The sequence below is a fragment of the Amblyomma americanum genome, chromosome 9 (assembly GCF_052857255.1).
Source record: "Amblyomma americanum isolate KBUSLIRL-KWMA chromosome 9, ASM5285725v1, whole genome shotgun sequence".
Lineage (NCBI taxonomy): Eukaryota > Metazoa > Arthropoda > Arachnida > Ixodida > Ixodidae > Amblyomma > Amblyomma americanum.
In genome coordinates, this window is record NC_135505.1 from 150,443,493 (window position 1) to 150,464,995 (window position 21,503).

At 44.3% G+C, this 21,503-nt stretch overlaps 3 protein-coding genes across 6 annotated transcripts in view; 2 read left to right on the forward strand and 1 right to left on the reverse strand.

Annotated features, from left to right (window-relative positions):
• LOC144104874 (hapless 2) overlaps nucleotides 1-1,815 on the forward strand; it is a 37,291-nt gene extending 35,476 nt beyond the window's left edge. Inside the window, exon 14 of the mRNA XM_077638096.1 lies at nucleotides 474-1,815. Coding sequence (XP_077494222.1) covers nucleotides 474-651 — 178 coding nt within the window. The 3' untranslated portion in view covers nucleotides 652-1,815. The remainder of the gene's footprint in view (nucleotides 1-473) is intronic.
• Nucleotides 394-20,215, reverse strand: LOC144104876 (p53 and DNA damage-regulated protein 1-like). 4 transcript variants are annotated; one of them, XM_077638102.1, is made up of 5 exons: nucleotides 20,113-20,215; nucleotides 14,045-14,177; nucleotides 13,424-13,527; nucleotides 11,802-11,971; nucleotides 394-551 (listed from the first exon to the last, which is right to left on the reverse strand). In XM_077638102.1, exons 2-4 carry the CDS (start codon nucleotides 14,173-14,175, stop codon nucleotides 11,805-11,807), a joined length of 402 nt encoding a protein of 133 aa, XP_077494228.1. In that variant the 5' UTR covers nucleotides 14,176-14,177; nucleotides 20,113-20,215; the 3' UTR covers nucleotides 394-551; nucleotides 11,802-11,804. The 4 variants fall into 4 exon arrangements, with proteins under 4 accessions (XP_077494228.1, XP_077494226.1, XP_077494227.1 ...); XM_077638100.1 differs by lacking the exon at nucleotides 20,113-20,215 and adding an exon at nucleotides 15,806-15,963; XM_077638101.1 differs by lacking the exon at nucleotides 20,113-20,215 and adding an exon at nucleotides 14,707-15,963.
• Nucleotides 19,638-21,503, forward strand: part of LOC144104875 (uncharacterized) — a 51,826-nt gene continuing 49,960 nt past the window's right edge. Inside the window, exon 1 of the mRNA XM_077638098.1 lies at nucleotides 19,638-20,113. Coding sequence (XP_077494224.1) covers nucleotides 20,081-20,113 — 33 coding nt within the window. The 5' untranslated portion in view covers nucleotides 19,638-20,080. The remainder of the gene's footprint in view (nucleotides 20,114-21,503) is intronic.

The window sequence follows — 21,503 nt, forward strand, 5'->3', positions numbered from 1 at the left end:
AGGAGACGAATGATAGCTATGACGTCAAAGCCTAGTTCAGGTCTCAAGTGACCTTAGAAAACTCAAGTACAATCATACCTTTGTGCTGACTAAACAATACCTGTCCCAAGAGTCGGAAATCACAACAAAGAAGCAACTAAAATATGTTTTCGCACGGCTCGCATGAGCTAAACTAAATTTTGACATCACAGCCACCCTTTAGCTGCTGAGACAGAATCCAGAACAGCATAAGAAAGGAAATTCATTGTAACCTATCTCCCACAGGAAAATTTATGAGGAATTTATGTCCGCGATTGTCTCGAGTATGATTACAGAGAAGGAGCATGCAACTGATTTCTGTTGTCTGTAATGCCTGAAGAAAGCGCTCTATTGCCACAGAAAGTTCACACAAAGTTCTCATTCAATTTATATTTATGAGCATTTAAAGTGCCTGTTATGATGAAGTGAACAAAGCAGGTCTTTTCATGTTTAAGAGATGACAAGAAGGCTGTCGGTCCGGGCTCCCTCTTCTGCATGAACCTGTTCTGCTTCTGCATACTCCCCTTCATTCTCTGTAGAGGAAGAAGAAAAGAATTCCGTCAGAGCCAGGTATGTAGCCAGCCAAGGATAATGCATGTATCAATACAAGACTATTCTACCACCCTGATGTAACTTTCTGCACCCTGAACCTCAAGCCTCTCCTTTCTTGAGGTGACGATTCGGGAAATGAATGCATGCACACTGTCATCCATGACCATATGTGCCTGAACAAATGCAAAAATGAAGTGACTTACATACATTAGCATGTTAAATGAAGACACTGCAGACATATACACATGACAGTGATGCACACGATTGCATGTGTGCGTCTTCTCTCCAAGATGCTTTTCACGTTTGACCCTTTGTAGGGCAGCGTGACATATGCCCCCCACTTGCTTCAAGTACTGGCAAACAGAAAACTGTGTATCCATGTGTTATACTTTTGCATGCTGAACACTACCAAACTATTAAACCATTCAATGTGTTTTATCTTTCGCTAATTGGCCCGCTTGGTATTCTGTGTTTTTAAAAAAATGATAGTGTACAGCTCAACAAGACTCATCTTGGCAGGAAAAATGAAATTTGAAAAATGAAATGTGAAAAATTGTTTAGCTTTTGAGCCTTTTCCATCAGTCAAACTACCTCGGTAATACTTCATGAAGCAATTTTAAATTCTAATGGAAGTTGTCTTATACATACAAAAGACTGAGGCATGGATACATAACAACTTTGAGGTCGTTTTAACGGAGCCATTGGCACAACTGTGCACCATTTTATCCTACAAAAACAATGGGTGGAACAGCTTCAAAGTGATTTCATTGAGTTCCTAGATATTCTGAGTACAATTTTTCCGTTTGTGTGCATGTGAGACATGCACAGATCTTGCGCCTTTTATATAAAGGGTTGACTCACAGTTCAAAGCTATGTGATGTGCATTTCTGAGTCACTGTAGCAACTGCCATTTTGTTTCTAGAGAGGGGACCCGACAACTGGGAGCACGCATGTCACTTTAATTTAATGTCTTCAACTGCAGTGGCATTTTAACACTGCAGGGATGGTTTACATTGTCAGTTCCCTCTTTTTCTTCCAGAGAGAAGAGCTAGAAGCAAAGATTTTTGGTTTTGACGCAATGGGTCAGGACACGCCATGAAGGCAGAAGACATTTCAGACATAACTGCTATTACCTCATTTGCGTCATGGCCGCCAATCTAGCACGCAATGCGCCTTTTTTTTTCATCACTGAGGATGTAAAACGCCAATTATTTTTAACATGAATAAAACATATGCATAACTGTAGAGCATGGTTTCTACCTCCTCACGAGAAACAATGTAAGGCTGTAAGGCACAACTGATCGTTCCTGATTTATACTCCTGAGAGAGTGAGGATTAGGGTTAAATAAGATTCCTGAGAAAAAAAATCTCCTATTCTGCAGCTATGGAAACAGCTTAACTGAGCTACCACGCACAAAGTACCAGCAAGTACAAGCCCATTTGAGAAAGGCTTTAACTGTTCATTCCTGGTGATCTAACCCGCACTGTCCCAATTTATAGCAACTTTCACTAAAGACAAGGCTCTGCTTGCAGATGAGGTTGAAGAGTATTTCATAAAACCTAGCCAAGAAGAATATACAGCATCATTACATCTGTCACTATCGTGTACTCTTTTACACCTGTTGTGCCAACTGTCAGATTCGAAGCTAAAGAATTTCTTTCACAGTTAGGATGTAGGTAGGGGCCTTGGTTCTGTGGAACAAGCACGCACAGGCAACAAATAAAAGTGGCAATGCAACCAGGCGAAAGTTCTCAGAAAAAAACAATAAGTAAGTGGGCTAAAAGTTTGTGTTTATCTGGCTTCTTTGAGGAATAAAAAACCCAATTTTTCACCTTATTTTTAAACAAAAAGATATAATGCCCAATATCTATCACTTGAACAATTCTCATGACAATGAAACATAAAAACCACCCAAAATAGTAGGGTGTTCATATCCCCTTTAGGCACAAATTATGATCCAGTGGGGAGAAAATTTTCATTTCAGATTCTTGTTAGGAATCAAGTTTGCCAGAATTGCACAGAAAAACAAACTTCCAGCCTTCCTCAATTATTAATTATGCAATTTCTGCTGGGTCCTCATATATCCATACTGTGACATCACTTTCTTCAAGCTTTCAATTATAGATTTTTGGTTCATTTCTGTCACATAATATGTCAATGTTAAACGAATCAACAAAATTTAGGCACTTCAAAGCATTTATTTTTGCAAAACAAGCAAACAAAAATTGACACTTACTGGAGCCACAATACAGCTATTCATGAAAACAGGCCGCTATTCATTTAAAAAACAACAACAAATTCTTGCGTTCATTTTGCATGCCTAACTCGATATCTTTTCAAACAAGATTTTTCAGACCTAAGCACATTTTATCATGACGACATTTGTGAATACAGAGACTGAAGGGGATATAACCTGAGCCTAGCGTTAAAAAAAATGGTGAAATGTCACGTGTGCAGCACAGATCAGAGTATGCATGATAACGCACCTCAGCGGCAATTCAGGGGAAATCCCCAATGGGGAATGGGTTTTAATTATAAATTGATTACTCATTAGCATTCACCCAAGTGCAGCCATACAGCCATTGCCATTATCTATGCAGCCATTTCAAAAATTCTGCAATGTAAGAAAATTTTGCCCCGGCCACAGGCAGCGGCGATTTTCTTCATGCTGCAAAAACGGCGCCTTCAATAAACTTAAACCTGAGCTATCCCAAAACCAGTGTTGTATGCGGGGGCCCACGGAGCTGTAAGCGCGCTGGTGCAATTTCTCAGATCAGATTAAGCACCAGTGCATACCGGTGTCATTTATTGAAGATGACAAAAGACAGCTATAAAGCTTTCCTCTGTATGCATATGGCTGGACTACGGTGGATGCTAATCAGTCCTTAAACCCTAATTAAAATATTAAGTACGATTTATTTTAATAGCTCATCTCAAAGCACTACACTAACTCTGAAATGTTCACTCAGAGACTCCCTGTCCATAGTCTTCCGCAAATAACGTCTCACACAAGTTCTAGTTTCTGGGCTCTAAACAGTGCTCACGAATTATGAAAAGTACCCGGTGATTTCGCAATTGCGTCCACAATACAGCTCTCTCTTGAGCGCCTTCGACGAGCAGAGCTTACGCTGGCCATGAATAAGCAACTGACTGCCTATGGCAGGCGGCACAGAAAGAACAGACTGCACCTCAAACAACGAGAAAGCCATGTGTCCGATTCTAAGCATGCATTCATGCTTAGTCACAAGAGAGCATGCTAAATGACGACACATCTGCCAGATCTATAGTATTCATCCCCATGACAAGTTCACAACAGACCAGTGATGCACATCAGCTGTGGCAGTGCAATACCGGGTGTTCCACCTAAAATATTCTGCAATTTTTAAAAATAGGCTTTTTGAGTCTGAAGAGTGCTTTTTATGGCATAGCATTGTCAACAATGTAGTGCATCAGAATACAGCTAAGATGTGCCAACTAGTAGTGGGCTGTTTAACTAAAATTGAGTAGTAGTTCACTTCTCAACTATTTCCTTTAGTCTCCTTATTTATTTAAAGGTGTGTCACCCACCATAAGTAATATTCATATCTGTTTTTAGAATTTCGAAAACGCAGTTACCCTCGGCACTGTGGCCCAACAAATTTTGGCTATTTTGACTAGTTACATGCACTGGTGGGGTTGTTTTGCCTGCAAGCTTCTCCAAAGCGCACCTATTTCGGCACGATGTAACCAATATTTCTTGGCCAAGGCGCTGAGACCAACTAATTTTTCGGAATTATAAAAACTGACATAGATACTACTTACGGTAGGCTATATGCCTCTCAATAAATACGGATACTAACAGCACTAGTTAAAAAAATTAACTATTCACCATTAATTAACCACCCCACTATAGTTACCATGTCTCAGCTTTATTCTAGTTTGCTACACCACTGACAATGCTATGCCGTAAGAAGCACACTCCTAACTCAAAAACTTAATGGAGAACAACTTAGGTGAAACACAAGGTATAGCTTTGCAGCAAATAAGTTAAAAGTTGTGTAACAATACTATAAGCCTTGCACTCACAGAATTAAAAAAACTGCTCAAATCGTGCGCCTAACTCTCATGTTGCATCTGCATACGTCTGGAAATAAACATTGCCCTTATAACTTTCTACCTATGTCACTCAAGTATTCCATTTGAGATTATGAAAATGTCATGTACTATCATCTTATTCCCTCTTCAGAATCAGATTCCTCTTTCAGCATTGCCCAGCATGGGGTTCTGTAAGTATTTTCATCTGAAACTCAGCTAATATGTTTCACACATTACCTTCGTTACATCTTTGACAGCGGGTCTATGGCAAACTGCTTATTTTTGGGCTACTCCTATCCATTTGGCACATTTCCTCATGAACTTCTCTTTCTTAAATTAGGTAATGTTCATTAGTCTCTAATGTTCTTGTATGGCTAAAATATTTTCTTTCAAATTATTCACAGTTTGTAACGGCGAACAACACTTATTCTCATTTTTTTACCCCTGTTCTGGCATGCCTCAAGGGTCCGTTCTTAGGTCCCTCCTCTTTTTCATCTATACAGATGACCTAACGGCTAACATTTCTTCTTCAATTAATACTTTTTCTGATGACCGTGTTACCTACTGCAAATTAATCATGATAATGATGTCTCACCTTCAATCCAACATTAGCAAGGTCCTGGATTAGTGTAATAGTTGGAACATGAAACTAAACATTAATAAGTGTAAGAAAGTGAGCATTTCCAGTGTCTCAAATACACCTTCTACTTATCACATCAGAAATTTTTCTCTTGAAAATGTGTTATCTTATAGGTACCTGGGTGTTTGCATTCTAACCTGTCCTGGAAAACTCGTGCTGACTAAATAATAAATAATACTAACCACATGCTTGGGTATCTTTGCAGAAATTTCTCTCAGTCATCTAGCTCATTAAAATAATTACTTTATAAAGCATTGGCACACTCTAAATTAGCATATGCTGCATCTGTCTGGAGCCCTGGCCCTGATTCACTCATTCCCAATTTGAAAGCACTCCAAGACTGCGCTCGCCATTTTATACTGTCCAGCTATTACCAAACAAGTAGTTTAACTGCCATAAAATTTAACAGAAATGACAAGAGGAAAGGGAAAGCCCCAGAAACACTAAGGGTTAATTTTTCGCTTTTAACTGCCAACAATACAAGAGACCTCTGAAAAATTATCACAGCAGACACATCCACAAGGGGTGGACCCTTCACACTCCACATATTTCAGACCTTTGACCAAAAGTGTTCGGGATGCCCCTTTCGAAACCCTGGAAAAAAAATAATTTTGAAAATGCCCTACAGTCAAATATTGAGATATGAGAGTTCTAGCCTTATCTGTGACAACTTCACTTTCATGCCCATATTTGCCATGCTCTGCTCATAAGTGTTAAGAAGCTGATAAACCGGTTGTTGCACTTAAAGAGCAGAATGCACCTTGCTAAATGTCGGATGTACTCCACCGCTGCTTTGCCATGCTGAAATATCTCCACTTAAAACCCCACCTCAATCATGCTCCGGTCGCAACAGTTCACATAAATTGGAACGCAGAAACAAGTTAAGTGCTTGATGCTAACCAGATTTTCTCCTAACTTTGTGCGTGAATATCTAAACTGGTCCCTCAACTGAACTGTTCACCTCATCAGCTAATTCAGCCCAACTGAGTTCGTCTCAGAAGGCAATTCCAGCAACAGCAGTTTAATAAATGTGCCTTGCATAACTAGCTCTCGTAGCAGCAACTTTCGCCTTCACAGCACAGAATTTGAGGATGACCTTCGGGGCAGTTACAGTCCGCCCACATTCTTTTGAGAACTTCTATAAGAAAGGGGTCAGTTATTTCCTAACAACCTAAGCGTTTATGAAAACTAAAATGACTAACATATTCTTGAGACAAAATAATTATTGGGGAATAATGCGCGACAGAAAAATCTATGCCAAGGACTGAAATACTTTACATAAAGCTAGCCAATTGCATAATACACCCTATGTTAATGTGGCTGCATCTGCGTGTTGGTTTTTTCATGCAAGGGGGCACACAGCAGGCCTCTGTGCTAATCGCGTTGTGTTAACCATGTAGGACACAATTATTCTGTGCGGACTAGCTGTTGAGAAGAGCCCATTGTTGAGTGGGAGGCCATGGTGGCTCTGCAAGATGTTTTGCCGCATGGCACATGCTTTACATGCTCACAGAGCCCTTGCAGCAGCTTTATAGAGGCTCAGGTATGTGTCACTCTCCTCAGCACAGGCACAGCCAGACCACCTGGGGTGCGTTGAGCAAGGTTCGGTTCGACACGTCCACACAAGCAAGCAAGCATTGAAGCTGTCCATATGCGGCATCTTGTTTTTCCACCCGCTGCGGCCTCGTCACCAATCACAGCTACAAGATTAAAATGAAAACGTTCAACAGAGGTCTGTCTGGTTTTGGATCTAAATTTAATGCAAACCAATTTCTAAGAAAACACGATGTTTTGAAACCTTACTTGGTTCCTTTGTCAAGGTGTGATTGCGGGCAAATTGCAGCTTGGCTTTTAAACACAGATATAATTGACTGCCAGGTCACTGAACATAAAACTGTGGGTCTAGGAAAAGGGAAGGGTTCCATGACTGAAGCAGCAGCCTTGTGCAAGAATTTAGCTTGATCTCAGCACAATAGTTCCATCAAAACCTATTCTGTGGTCACACGCCTCATGTGACCTCGCCAGTTACTCCGCTTTGCTCACTTTGACGTCAGCTTTGGGCTGCTTCATCCTTTCCGTGAAACAGGTATTTCGTTTCCCGAACCTACAATGCTGGGCACTCAGAGCAGGGTACTTTGTGCACAACACCTCGAGCCTTTTCTTTGGGATGACGGTCTACCAAGTGAGGCAGGAGACATCCGGTGTTGGTAATTAGCTTGAGCATTGTTTGTACCCATTCCTTTCCGAGGATGCAAGCTCGAACCTACAATGCTGGGCATTCAGAGCAGGGTACTTTGTGCACAACACCTTGAGCCTTTTCTTTGGGATGACGGTCTACCAAGTGAGGCAGGAGACATCCGGTGTTGGTAATTAGCTTGAGCATTGTTTGTACCCATTCCTTTCCGAGGATGCAAGCTGAGGTTTTGCCGACACCTTTTATACATAGATTGCATACGCATCTTTCCTGCCGGCACATGCTTGGGCTAGACATAGAATTACTTTGGTTGTGTTTTTTTTACTTTCATGTGATACGTGATATGAATGAACTGGGGTATGTTTTCTTTGAAGGTCAGCGAAAAAAAAAGTTGCCATGATTGGTTTTACAACACCACAGAAAGCTGTGATCCGCACCCAATGTCCTCAATGTGTCATTGCGACCTCTTGACCAATCACAGACGCAGTGATGTGATTGGCCGAGGTCACTTTGCAGCAGCTTTTAGAGCAGCCAAAAGTGCTTTTTGGTGCAGTTATATACTGCTTTTTTTATTATTTTCCTTCGGTGCTGATGGCACCAAATGATGGCACCCATCTGCTGCTTGTCGTTTTGGCTTCTCTCTGCGGTGTCGTCCTATGTGCCATTCATGATGACATCACTTCAGGTCATCTCGGCTTTACCCAGCATCTCCATCAAGTACCTTTACCCACATCAAAACACATCAAGTACCTTCACCCAGCACCTCCATCAAGGTTAGGCCTGCACCCTCTCGAGGATCGGATAACATTTTTATTGGCCTATGATATACACAACAACACAGCGCTACGTCGCAAGCTGTGCCCTCTGCATTACACCTGAAGCAATGCACTACTCCTCAGAAACGGCTGCACTCGTTTCTGCCAAAGCAGCCAACATGTCCTACTTCTTGCTTCACCAAACCGTCCTTCGCCACGGCACGCCTTAAGTAATCATCAGTGACCCCGGTCAAAAGATCACTGCCGACATGGAAGAACTGCTCCGGCTCTGTGGCTCAGAATACCGTCATTCTACTCCGCTCTCACCATGCTCTCTCTCCTCCTTCCACGACAAACTCTGGGTGGTTCCCGTGGCAGCCACCCTCTGGTTGTGCATCCCTCCACTCACCATATCCTCCTCCATCCACAGTTCCCAAGGCAAACAGGCTCCAGTCACACATTACCCCACTCTTGCCATACTCTCCTCCTTCCACAGAAACTACATTCTGGATGATTCCCACAGTAACCACCATCTGGTTACTTATTCCTATGCTCACTTCACACCCTTCTCCTCACACTGCAACCAACCTTCGTATGATTTCGGTGGCAACCAAGCTCATTCCTCTACTCTCACCATACCCTCTTCCTTCCATGGAATATTAAGAAGACTTCCGTTCTGTCTCTAACTAGGAAACGCGACACAGTTACGTTTGATTACACACTTTTGGCGGGTGAGATTTCTCGCGTGGCTCATGTACGAGACCTTGGTGTTGTTGTTGATTCAAAGCTTGATTTTAGACTGCATGTAAATTCAATTGTGTTACGCGCATTGAGGCATATTGGTCTTATCTCTAGATTAACAAAAAAATTTCGACGGCACGAATGTCTACGCACTCTATACTGTGCCCTTGTGAGACCGCGTCTTGAGTTCGCGTCAGTAGCCTGGAATAGCGTATCTGTCGCCTATTGCACGAAAATTGAAAATGTCCAGCGTAAGTTCATACGCATCTATTATGATAGATATATTGGTCCCCGTCGTTTCTACGACTATGATTCTCTCTTGGCAGACCTCAATATGTCTACCCTTGGCGACAGGCGACGCATACGTGACATGCAGTTTCTGCAAAACGTCGTGCGCGGTTACATTAACTGTGGGACCTTACTGATGTCGCTGAATTTTCGTGTGCCGCATGCAAAAGCTACAAAATGTTTCGACACATTTTATCCCGATTTGCACGCCATCTGTCCAATGACTCGTTTACAAATCTTATATAACAAAACGTTTAATGACATGGACATATTTGCCTAATTGTTGTTTTCGTGCCTGCTTTTAAATCTTTTGAAGTGGTGTTTTTGATGTATCTGACCTAGTGTGCGCTCGTTTAGGCCACTTGGCTGTTGAGGCACACTCAAATAAACATATCTATCTATCTATCACCCTCCGAGTGGTTCCCGCAGCAACCACCCTCCAGTTACACACTACTGTTATGACACGAAACCCAAGGAAGAGGCCTTTAATATTAAACTGCTGCTATAAAAAACTCCTTACGGGGAGACGCAGGTACTGAAATGGTAAGAAAAAAAGCGAAAATTTAGATTTTTCAGAAATAGCATATTTGGATTCAATACACTAGAGCACCTACTTGCAAAGTTTCAAGTTCTCATTCAACCTCTAAATACGATAAAAATCGATGGATTTGATGCCTCCGAAGCAGCAAAATGGCGAGTTTGGAGCAAAATGTGGCAGCTCTTCTAGCCCTTTGCTTCCCGCAACCGCACACTCGACGAAAGCTGGATCTTTTCCCTATATACTGGTATTACTAACCATTCAGAAATCCTCCTGTAACATCTGCATTTCGCCGTTTTCTGAGGCCTCTACAATAACCTCCAAATGACTAGCACACGCATTTCAAATGCCATTTCCTCAGCTTCCCATTTTTTGCCAACATGACTAAGCCTTACAGAAGCTTTCATTGTTTTTATAGTACACTTTTAATTAATATTATGCTGTTGAATTCGGAAAGAACCGAAGTATGGAAGTATGCTATTTTTGGGTGGCTGAGTCAAACATATCAAATTTGCTGAAAAATGATGTAACCGAAGTATATTTAGTAATTAGGGAGCTTTGACATAACTGAACGTTTTTATAGAATGATATATCTCAATAAGAATATTAATAGCATAGCTCTGCATGGAAGGTCTTTGGCTACAGCTCCATTTCAATCAGAACCAAAAAAGGTTGATGGAAAGTGTCTTCAGGGCCCGTAAGAAATTAGCTAATTAGGCTTTGGTTATTTTTCCATAATATGAGAACTAATTGGATACTAAAAGTAATTATATTTTTGAAAACAGGAGGAAAGAATAAATACATACATAAGCTTAATATCGTTAAAACATCTCTAATAAAAAAAATTTCATTTCAAGGTCCACGTCTCCCCTTAAGGAAAGATGCGGGTCTTGAAATGAACATTTTATCTTAATGAAATTAGGGATGTATATGTAGGATATTTATTCACAGGCCATGAAATACAAAGAAACACTGATGATGGCTCAGTTCACGGCTGCAAGACACATACTCGCATCCTCAACTCCTTCATCGTTTTCTAACAGTGCTGCCACTCGGCTGCACAGTCAGCTTCATTGCTACAAGCAATTTTATTCTGCTGCAGAAAAGCCAATTTCAGGCTTATGAAGCCAAAATTCTGCGGTAACCCTGAGCAACAGATGTGAGGTGGAAAACACAGTTTCCTTATGGTTGGCAAATTAGTAAAAAGAGTTCCCCCATGTTTTTTAGCTTTGCTGAGTAATATACAAATGCAAACAAGCATTAGAACTGAATGAAAAAGAATACAAGTAACGCTACAGGTGCAGTATGTCACTTCTCTCTCCCCTGTAGAGGTGGCCGCTCCAAGCTACATCTATTGAGCAAGGCGGCAAGAAAAAATAATAAACTAGCAGCACAGCCAAAAACAAAAAAGAAAACAAATAAGGATAGGAAGAGAAGCTATTGCAAAAGCTTTCCAACCCTACTCGCAACCAAAGGAAGATAGCAGGGATCGGGAAGGTCCCCCCATGTTCAAACCTGACCTGTATGTGACGTATGTACGGCAAGGGCTGTAATGACAACACTGTAAAAGCACAGTTCTGGCATGGGCTGCGAGGGGAATAATTTTAGTTCATACTATGTGCCAATTTTTGAAATTCTTTTTAAAAAATAATACATGATGTCTTTGTATGATATGGTGGTACAAAATCTTGTCGCCCAACTGTACACCTTGACACCAGCACCAATACATCCAGCTAACTACAGTGACATGTGCTCATTTTTTACAAGGCAGGAATGCAAATGATCAGAAACTAGCCATGCTGAGGAGCACGGATCAGTACTTGAGCAGCCTTCTTTTTTTTATACTTTTCTCTCTGTACTTCTGCCCTTCACAGCATGAACTGATGCTCCTGTGATGACACAAATGTGTTCAAAGCACCAATGCACACATTTAATGCTGAGTAAAAAGTGTGATATGCAACTTTGTTGTAGCCTTCATACAGAAGTGCACAACGGCTCACCGTTCAGGATTGTCCGATAACCTTGCTTATCGCCTGCATCTCTTCCCGGTTGAGAGGCTCCAGGGAAAAGCCCTGGACCTCTGATCTGCCTTCCATCTCACGCAGGGCCTGGAGATTCTTTCTGAGCTTCTTTCGCAGAGACACAATCTCCTCTTCCAACTTTTCTTGTTCTAGAAGAGAAAAAGGCTGTCACAAACGCATCACCATCTCACAAGAAGACATGCGCAACAGGCCTCTCAAACCATAGCAGCTCATCACTACCCTAGCCTAACCTGCTACTCAATGCACTGTCTCACAGCTGTCAGAAGCATTATCGTGACATTGCAGTGAAAAGGTGATTGTGCTCTAACCAATGCTCAAAGAATATATTAGGCTTCCCCATTTCATTACTTGAAAACTATAAAACATATAACAGATAAAAACAGCAAAATAAAGCTATTTGATATAAAATAATTTTTATGGTTACTCGGTGGTGCTTGTTCTCAGCTATAAGCTACTGCTGCAATGAGAAGCAGCAGCTGGTAGCTAAGAGCAAGCACCATCAAGTACATGGTTTATGGTTCATGGGGGTTTAACGTCCCAAAGCGACTCAGACTATGAGGGATTCCGTAGTGAGGGGCTCCGGAAGTTTCGACCACCTGGGGTTCTTTAACGTGCACTGACATTGCATTGTACACGGGCCTCTAGAATTTCGCCCGCATCGAAATTCAACCACCACGGCCGAATCTTGATGGCGAAATTCTAGAGCCCCAATAATAATAATACAACACGCAATTTTTTTATTTCCATGCAAAAATTTGATCCCTGCTCATTTACTCAGCACACTCTTTCATACATCAACTGCCTTAAATTAGGAAGTGGAGTTCAGTCCTTGGGCACAATTTAGTCCATTTCATGCACATTTCAGCTATGTAAATGTGGGTCGGCAAGTTTCAGTGCCAGTCATTGTGAGGAGGATTAACTTGGCCACCATACCAGCTTCGACAGCATTGGCTGCTGGTAAGACAAGCATGATGAATGCGAGATGTTTTAGTGCACTAGCACTTATAATGGCCATTCCCTGCACTTGGCAGTTGCGTGTCTACTTGTCTGAAGCCTACTTTGTGGCAGGTTGCCCTTGTGTGCGTATGAGCATGCATGCGTGTGTGCACCTCGCAAGCTGCCCATCGTATCGTGAGCAAACTGCCCACCGTGGCAGGCGGCAGTTCAACTAATGTTTGGACACAAAAGGTTGCTCATGCAGAGCAACCTGGGTCTGACAAGCCCCATCGGTGGCAGCAGTGGTGCATCGTTTAACTGCTGTGCCAGGAGTGGTAGAGGACTCCTAGGAATCCATGAATGTAAAGCAGAGAATGACTAATTCCACATATATAAGCATTAACCCATTAACGCTATCCGAACACCGGAATTGAAGTGAAAAACGAAGTGCTAGCGTACATAATTTGCATTTGGCCTAACTATGCAAATCGACCGCCTTTTTTGTTGTTTTTGACACATCACAAACAGAAGCTCACTCAACCACCAATACAATCATGACAGGCCGCTTCCACTACTACATTCATTGAACAAGTGACTGCTCTGTTGTGCAACTAAGACTGTGCATTACAACTTGGTTTGCTCACCCTGCTCAAGAAGTTCCTTGGTCCTCTGCTTGGGGATCTTCATGAACATGTTTCCAATGCAGACCCAGGGCCTTCGGACATCCTCTTCCATGGTTTGCAGAGCTCTGAGCAGTGCAAGAAGAAATTACTAGAGACTTACCAGCAGTATTGGCTGTAATGGTCACACATTTCGTGCAGCTGCTCTGATAATGAAAAGCGCCATAGTTACTCTCGAGGGCTGCTCACATCTATGGCTTACTGTACTTAGAAGCTGAATAATACGAGATGCAAAACATGCTGAACAGTTCGACATTCAGGAAAAGTGCACGCTTAGTATACCTTTATAGTACAGCCCTGCTCTGCTGCAACACAGTCACACACTTAACTACCCAACCTTCTCAATGTCGGATGAGCATATTTTTTCTCCCACATATGAGGACTTCACATTTCGATGTCTAGGCTCCAAAATAGCTAGAAATAAGAGTGATTTTCCACTGATCTATGCAGACTGCAGTGTGCAGTACCACAAACTAAGGCACTTATCGACTAATGTCTGCTTAACCTGTACATTAAGAAAGCTCGCCATGTCTAACACTATAATACAAAGATCGAGATATGACACATCACAAGAACAACCTGTACCTCAGGGCTTCTCTGTTCTTCTGTCGGCGCCGGTCAAGCTCGACTGCTTGCTCCTTGTCAGCCAGAATCGTCTCAGCAGTGGACTCTATGTCCGCCAAGAACTGCTTCACTCTCGCTGTTGCAGGGTTCATTTCTGCAAAAAAGGAACAAGAGAAAAAGCACAAGGATGTAACCTTCCATTTTGAACTCTGTCACAGAACATATACACTGATCAGTCTCATACGAAGTGAGAACCCTGCATAGATATGCACCCAAATTTGCTAATTATACTGCAGGAATGCCTGGGCAAAAAAGCACCCGTAATTTCAGGCCCGATGGCGTCGTCCGTCACGAGTCATGGCTGGTCATACGACTGATACACACACATACAGGTGCCACACACAGCATCGTAGCCCTCTCATATACCAAAACGCCACTACGTACTGCCTAGACTCCAATGTGACATCACGCTACCAACACAAAATGGTCCGACGGGCGCCTTATGCTATCGCATCACAGAGAAACCATACTTGAATAGCCCAACTGGAGCTACTCACAGGGTAGCACAACGTCTGTAAACCAATAAAAATGTTTGCCAGCAATTTCAGGGTACCCACATTACATTATCTTCGCAGTTGATGAGCTATCCTCTTGCCACAGATGGCAAGAAGTGTGATACTTACAAAAGGCGGCATTTGCTGTTGCTGAGCTAGTGGAAGGATCGTCGAAACTCGATCTCCATTTCTTTCATTCTTCGAAATTTTGCCTCTTCATCTTTCCTCTTCCTCTTCAGCGATCTCTCCGCGTCTTCGCGCGACCCTTTTCGGCGCAAGTTTTCAATCGCGGCCCTGTCATGAGGGCCAAAATGCGTGACCCTGGGCGCCGACGGCTCGACGCCCAGTCCGCTGCGATCTCGTTTGAGCACGGTTTTCACGGGAAACTTCCGTCCCTGCTCCCGAGGTCCGAACCCTCTGTCCCTGTTCCAGCCCATCCCGAGGAGCATCTGGAAGCCCGCGTTGTTCTCCGGAATCTCGTAGTGAGTAGAGCTGGGCGACCTACCCAGCCGAAGGTTGAACTGGTGCACTATGGACGTTTCGTGCGCCTTCATCTCAGCGGAACTGAACGGCCTGCCGCAGACGCTGCAGAACTCCTCTGAATCGCTTCCGGGGGCCTCGCGACTCGTCTTCGAGACGTCGGAAGCTTTCTCCGCTCTGTCAAGCTTCTCGGGCTTACACAGCAGTTCGACGACGTTCACGTGCCCCTGCCGCGCGGCTAACTCGACAGCGGTTCTTCCCTGGGTGTTTTTCAAATGCTTGTTGGCGCCTTTATTCAGAAGGTACCGCACGCTACGTTCGGCGCCATCGCAGGAGGCGCACATGAGAGCCGTCCAACCGAAAACGTCCGTTGCGTCCACATCGACACCCGCAAGGAGACACCTCTTAAGCTCGGATAGATCGTTCCTCTGAGCTGCAGTGAAATACTCGCTGACTTTTACAGCTCTAGCTCGAGTGGGGGACGGTCGTCGCCCGTTATTGCTGCACTCGGAACCGACGCCCGGCGAGGTCACAGGCCTATGCGTGTCAGCGGACGACGTTGAGGGTTGCGAAACAACGTCTTCGTAAAATCTCTTAGCGCATTCCCCACTCAATAACTCGGCGGCTTGTGCAGATCGAAAATTGTGCGCTTCGATGGCTTGTTGCTCCTGTTCAACTCCTCGCACAAATGTGACCCTCCGAAGGAAGGCCATGATCGCTCGTCAGTTATTCCTGCACTTCAATTTACCTTCTTAAACTGATGATTTGCTAGTGAAGTCCCAGCGCTGGAAGATCTGGCCGCCGACATGCGACGTAAGAATCAATCGCTTGGAACCGTGGAAAACTACGGCTGGTTGTACACATCAAACCATTGCACACGCGCACGGCCTGTAATGCATGTAAGGCTTGTAAACAACAAGCGGATATTCTGGCCGCCATGTTCTGTAGCTTGGCGCTGTAAGCTGGTCGTAAGTACGTTATAATAATAGATTAAAAAATAATTATTAGACTCAAAAATATCACAATAAATATAAAAATTCATTGATATTTTTGTTTTTAGCAGTGTTTATTTAAGATAATGTTTGTTTCATGTTTTTCACATCCAAAAATTACTCCAACAATTTTACATTGATTTATTTTTGTTTTTACTTTTTAGTTTTGTTAATATATTTATAAATTTTTAATGTATTTGTATTTATTTTACAGTGGCTTCACCATTGATCTCTACTAACGGGATGGATGGCGCATCGAGCGCCCGAAAGTGAAACCAACGGAAGTAAGCGGCCTTGTCCCGGAAATCAACCTTTGGCAGTGCGATTTTTCAGTTTCGGTTCTCGTTTTCCGCTCAACATTTCGTTTCTTTTTTTTTTTTACCGTTCTCGTCTTTTTTCACGACCAGCAAAGTCTTCGGTAAAGACGTTTAAAAAAATAAGGGTCCATTGCATCGCAATGGGACGACACTAGCAGATGATAGGACGTCGCTACACACATCACGTAATGAGCCTCGTCTGCTCAGCTCTGTGTCGTCCCGTTGAGCTAGCGTTGTCAACTCTGCTCTTTGTAGTGATGCACGTTGTTGCGCTCTAAGCCCAAGTTATGCCGTCAATGGGCGATAAATTTAAGAAAGAATGGAAGCCTTCACCAGGAAGACGGCTTTGCAGTGACCATTTTACCAAATTATGTTTAGACCGAACCGGAGCGAGGGCGAGGCTATCTGGTGAGGTGCTGCGGTGTTCTGCTGGTGCACATTAGCGCCTCCATAAGGTATGGTACTGCTTTTTCTACGGGGTGTATCATGTAGGGGGTGTATCATGTACTGTTGCGTACTACATCAAATTATGCCTGAATGGGCTTTTATTCATGATGCTTGGTGCAGTTGACCTCTAACAGCGTCACGCGCACTGCAGCATTCGTCTTTCTCGTACGTTAGCCGTTTCTCATGCGCGCTGCATAGCTGAAACGTAGCTGTGTTATGGAGTTAGGTTAAAAGCACGTCTGGAAAGTAAATGGCACCCTAAAGTGACAAACATCACCTGCCATAGATGAGAAAAGACTTTGTCCGCCACCAACTCGAAACTGAAACTGCGGCAGCTGTGAGGCCCTTCGAGTGTCAGGATTTCCGCGCCATAATTCGCCTTTTCTTTGCTACATGAAAATTCGGTTTTAAGATGGCCTAGCCTCATCGTCATTGTACTGCTTCTCCTAATTATGCTTGGAATACAAGAACCTGATAAGAACATAGTGTTTAATGCACGTACCCCTTTGCCGCGGCAGGGTCATGCCTGTTTTCTTCGGTTTCTGTGAAATTGCAGGGTTACCCGAACAATGGCCACATTTCTCACATTAAGCTTGCTTATTCCTTTGATATTACAGTAGACGTTACACGAAAACAACGCGAAAAACTGAGGACGGAAGGGCGAAAGACGCGACTTTTTCCATTGAAATATACAGCAGTCTGAACTTCCGGGACATGCCGCCCAACTTTCTATATAGCTAATATAGCTTCACTAGCGCCTACTTCGCAAAGCGGAAATTCGGCATCCAGCCACCTAGTGGAGATCAGTGGTACAGTGAACTAGAATATTATTCTTATTCTAGTTCACTGTATCAGTGGGTTTCACTGATAGTGTTGCCAAATGGTTGTGTGTTTAGAAGTTTGCGACCGCGATCGTGTTCGAGTGACGCGGCAACCCATAAACACTCGAATTTTGGCCACCTCGGACCATCCTTTCTTTCTTTTTTTTTATCCATGGTTGTAAGTCGCTGGACATCGCAAAGGCATGCGCGAAGAGGACACTCTGCGCCTCGCCCTCGCCATGGCCCTGCAGCCATCAATCGAATTCAATATGGCCTCCGGCCGTACCACGTTTCATAGTAGTGCTGTATTGAACTGGATATATCTAGTTCACTATTGTGCCGCCAAGGGAAGGATTATTCGTACCCTCTTTAATTCAGCTCTGGGTCTCCCCAAGTGGTGCACGTCTACCACTAGACTCCTCGCTTGCTCTCGTGGTTCACGACACTTTTTCAGAAATGCAGGGTGCTGTTTCGGACTCCCAGCGCACTTCTCTCTTCACCACCACGGCGGGTAGGGCCATCCTCTCGCGACCCGAAAGCCACAAAGACCCTGACCTGGATTCTTAGTGGGGAGAATTCACCTCTCGATCGTCACAGGCCGAGCAAGGGCCTCTCCCATGTCTCTCTAATTAACCCTGTCCTTCGCCAGCTCCGGCCACCGTGTTCCCTACAGCATATATGCGCTTAATAAAAGTTTTTTTGCTTCTATGGGAAGTTCTTCAGCTGCTAATGGGCTTTACACTATGAATAAGAGCTTTAATTGGAGCTTTAACTGCTTTAACAGCGGCACTATAGATTACCACGCCATTTGGTGTGACATCTCGTGGTTAACACAAGTTGGGCCAAATTTGAATGTTTCAGCAAGCTACGAGACTCCACACTTCGTGTAGTTTGCCATGACTGATTTAATGCTCATTCTCTTCTGCATACGACGTTATGACCGAAGAGGTCCTTTTGCGCACGGATATGACCTGAGGCTGTCATATGGTTCGCTCTGCGTGTGCATGCACACTTTAATTAAATTAATTGTGAAGTAATTGCAGCGATTCGTCACGCCCGAAAGCAACGCCGTTCGAGCGCCTGCATCCATAGCGGGCCCTTGCATTGACCTTTCCGGTATGCTGTCATCATCCGTCATGCTTCGCGGGAGCAGCTTTAATGCACGGCTAACGCGTGCCTTGCCCTTTCCCTCAAGGCAAAAGACCAAAATAAGCTGCGCATGACAGATAGCGTTACATTCTCTTTACGTGCTCCGCGAGCGCCAGAGCCGACATACGCGAGAAATGAGTGAGTGAGACCTGACAGATGTGCAGCCGCAAACAGGTGTTCGCCATCGAGCGCTGTCTCGTACAGCTGCGGCTCAGCGCTTAAAGACTGGCTCGTTCTTTTCAATAGATGCGTCTGCGCTGAATGGACCAGCGTAGGTGTGCGATCGAACAGCTTTAAAGTGCAAGAGGCACATGGCTCGCTCCACCAGCTCGCACAATGTCAGTGGGGCATGTAAACTGTAAATACACTCAGGCATACTGGCTTTCTGAGGGTGGTCGCGTGCCGCACACTATTGCGACGAAAGCTCTCGCGTAAGGAGGAGGGAAACACTTTCTTTTTTGTTTTCACGTACGGCAACCCGCTTCTGCAACAAAAATGTCTAACCAAACACTATGCCGCCGTGAGGAACGAACTTTTAAACACAAGTTGCACCCAACGTACACGACAACGCCCTAGAAAATCTTAAATCCGTACTTGGAAACCTGATAACATGCCACCGCAAATGGTTAAATGTTATTAACAACAAAACAATTGAAAAGAACAGCGCTCTTGTAACATTCGGTTTCGTGCCACGCGGCAGTGCCTTTGTTTCGCTTTCATTTGCCCAACATGTTTTCTTTTTTCTTTTTTTTTGCGTGATATAGTGGGCGCCCTATGCGAGAGATGGCGCCAGCAGCCCTGCTGGGTGCCGGCAAGTGGCGTCCAGCAGTGACGGAGTTGCGTGGTGCAGCGCGAGCGTGCGTGGGACGGCGAAGCATTGCCGAGGCTTGGACCGCTTACTACGATTGTTTGCCTTCTCGCGTGGCACGTGTGCGAAGCGAAGTGCTTTTGTTCCCGAAATCCAGCTATCATCGATGTTCTAACGCAGCGTCTCGTGGCCGATCTGTGCTCCGGCAACGCGACAGCTGCTGACCTAGCGAGTGACGCGCCCGTGTCAAGCCCCGCGAGCCCGCTTGCCTCTTTCAACCGGGCTCATTTGGCCTGTAGTTTCGGCGTTATTTTCATTGTGACACCGACAGGAGTGAAGTGTGACGCGCCCTAACGTGTCCGCCGACGACAGCTGGTGCTTCCGGTGCTCCCCAAGAGAAAGTGGAATTTACACTTCGATGATCTTCGCTTGAAAGCCGTGCGCTGCGCTGGCCGCGCCTGCTCAAGTTCCGACCATCGACTTGGTGTTATGCGACTGAACCAATCACGAATGCTACTCACGGTAAGTTAACAGTTCCCTGCGTTGCTCGTGGTCGCCCGGATGGGCGCGTGAAATTTATTTCAATAAGCATAACGCCATGTGGCATTCGCCTGTTGAGAGCGAAAGCAGTTCCGAGTAGGTGAGCGGTACGCTTTTCCTCCGCTTGGAGCGCCAGCGTTGTTGGGCTGACTCGGTAGAGTGGGACGCAGAAATGGCGGGAAAGCCATTAGCTGCAGTCGTTTGCGCTCCGTGGCGACTGGTCAACGCACCGCATTTTCAGGCTGAACTAAAAACGCGGAGCTGCTGTCCGTCGGAGGGTAGCGTTTCTGTGCGGAGTTCGCTAAGAGTTCGAACTTGCATTGTAAGCCTGAAGACGCCGCAGGGTGTGCGCGACGCACGTGGCCGCGCCTCAAATTTTTCCCTTTCTGGAGGCGGCGCTGCTCAGCTCGGATGTTTTTTCACTCACTCAGCTCGGACCCGGCAGTCCAACGCCGGGCCCTCGAGTGAGCCACCGAGGTCATCACGAAGCGCCGTTTTCTGATCACCGAGCGTCGACCGCGAGTTCTGTTTTTATTTTTTTAATTAATAAAGTTTTATCTCCTCCTCCCCTTCCGGTGGTCGTGGCAACTTGTAAAGGACTCTAGACCCCAATTGTTTGCTCTGGACACCATACTTTCTGTTAGACATTAGCTTATATGGGTCATAATTTATAATCGAATATCTTGATGCGGTTTCGGCAACGTGTAAGGAGTTTTTGTCGCGTTAGGCATGAAAAAACTGTAATGTAATCGCTGATACATAGTTTTTAATGAAATAAAACGCTGAAGCTAGCCTGCGTGTAAACTTCAAAGTACAAATTAACAGCATTTATGGCAATTTTTTTTATGCCACACGTGCCTTGCACGGCCTTGCACGTCACAGCCCTTGCTGGATGGATGAAACCGAAACAGCATGAGAAGAAATTCAGTTGTAAAGGTCGTAGGCGAATACCACGGGGTGGTCAGTTTCTTCTAATGTCTTATGCATCAGTGCAGAGAAGAAAGCATTCAACTAAAATGAGGTATCTCTAATCCTTTAACTTGGTTAGCTGTTCAGACATACTGTGCGGTGCCTGAGTAGCGGTATTGTGTTAGTGACCATGTTTGCTGAATACTTGTGAATCTACTGAAGTCACTTTTTTTGTCCGCATAATGTTGTGCATCGTTTCTTACAAGCATGTGCATGATTGAAATGCTTTTGTTGCCAGGAGCCATAGCTTTGTTTCTCTTGAGGAACCTTTGTAATAATTTAGACAACTGTGGGGGATAGAATCAATCAGTCGCATCGTGTTTTTCTTTTTTTGTGTGCCTTTTGTTCATTTATACCTCATTAAGTTTCTATAATGATTGCCTCCAGCCTGTCTTGTTTCGTT

Coding starts and splice junctions, on each gene's coding strand:
- LOC144104876 (XM_077638099.1), bottom strand. CDS start 15,770: ATGGCCTTCCTTCGGAGGGTCACATTTGTGCGAGGAGTTGAACAGGAG.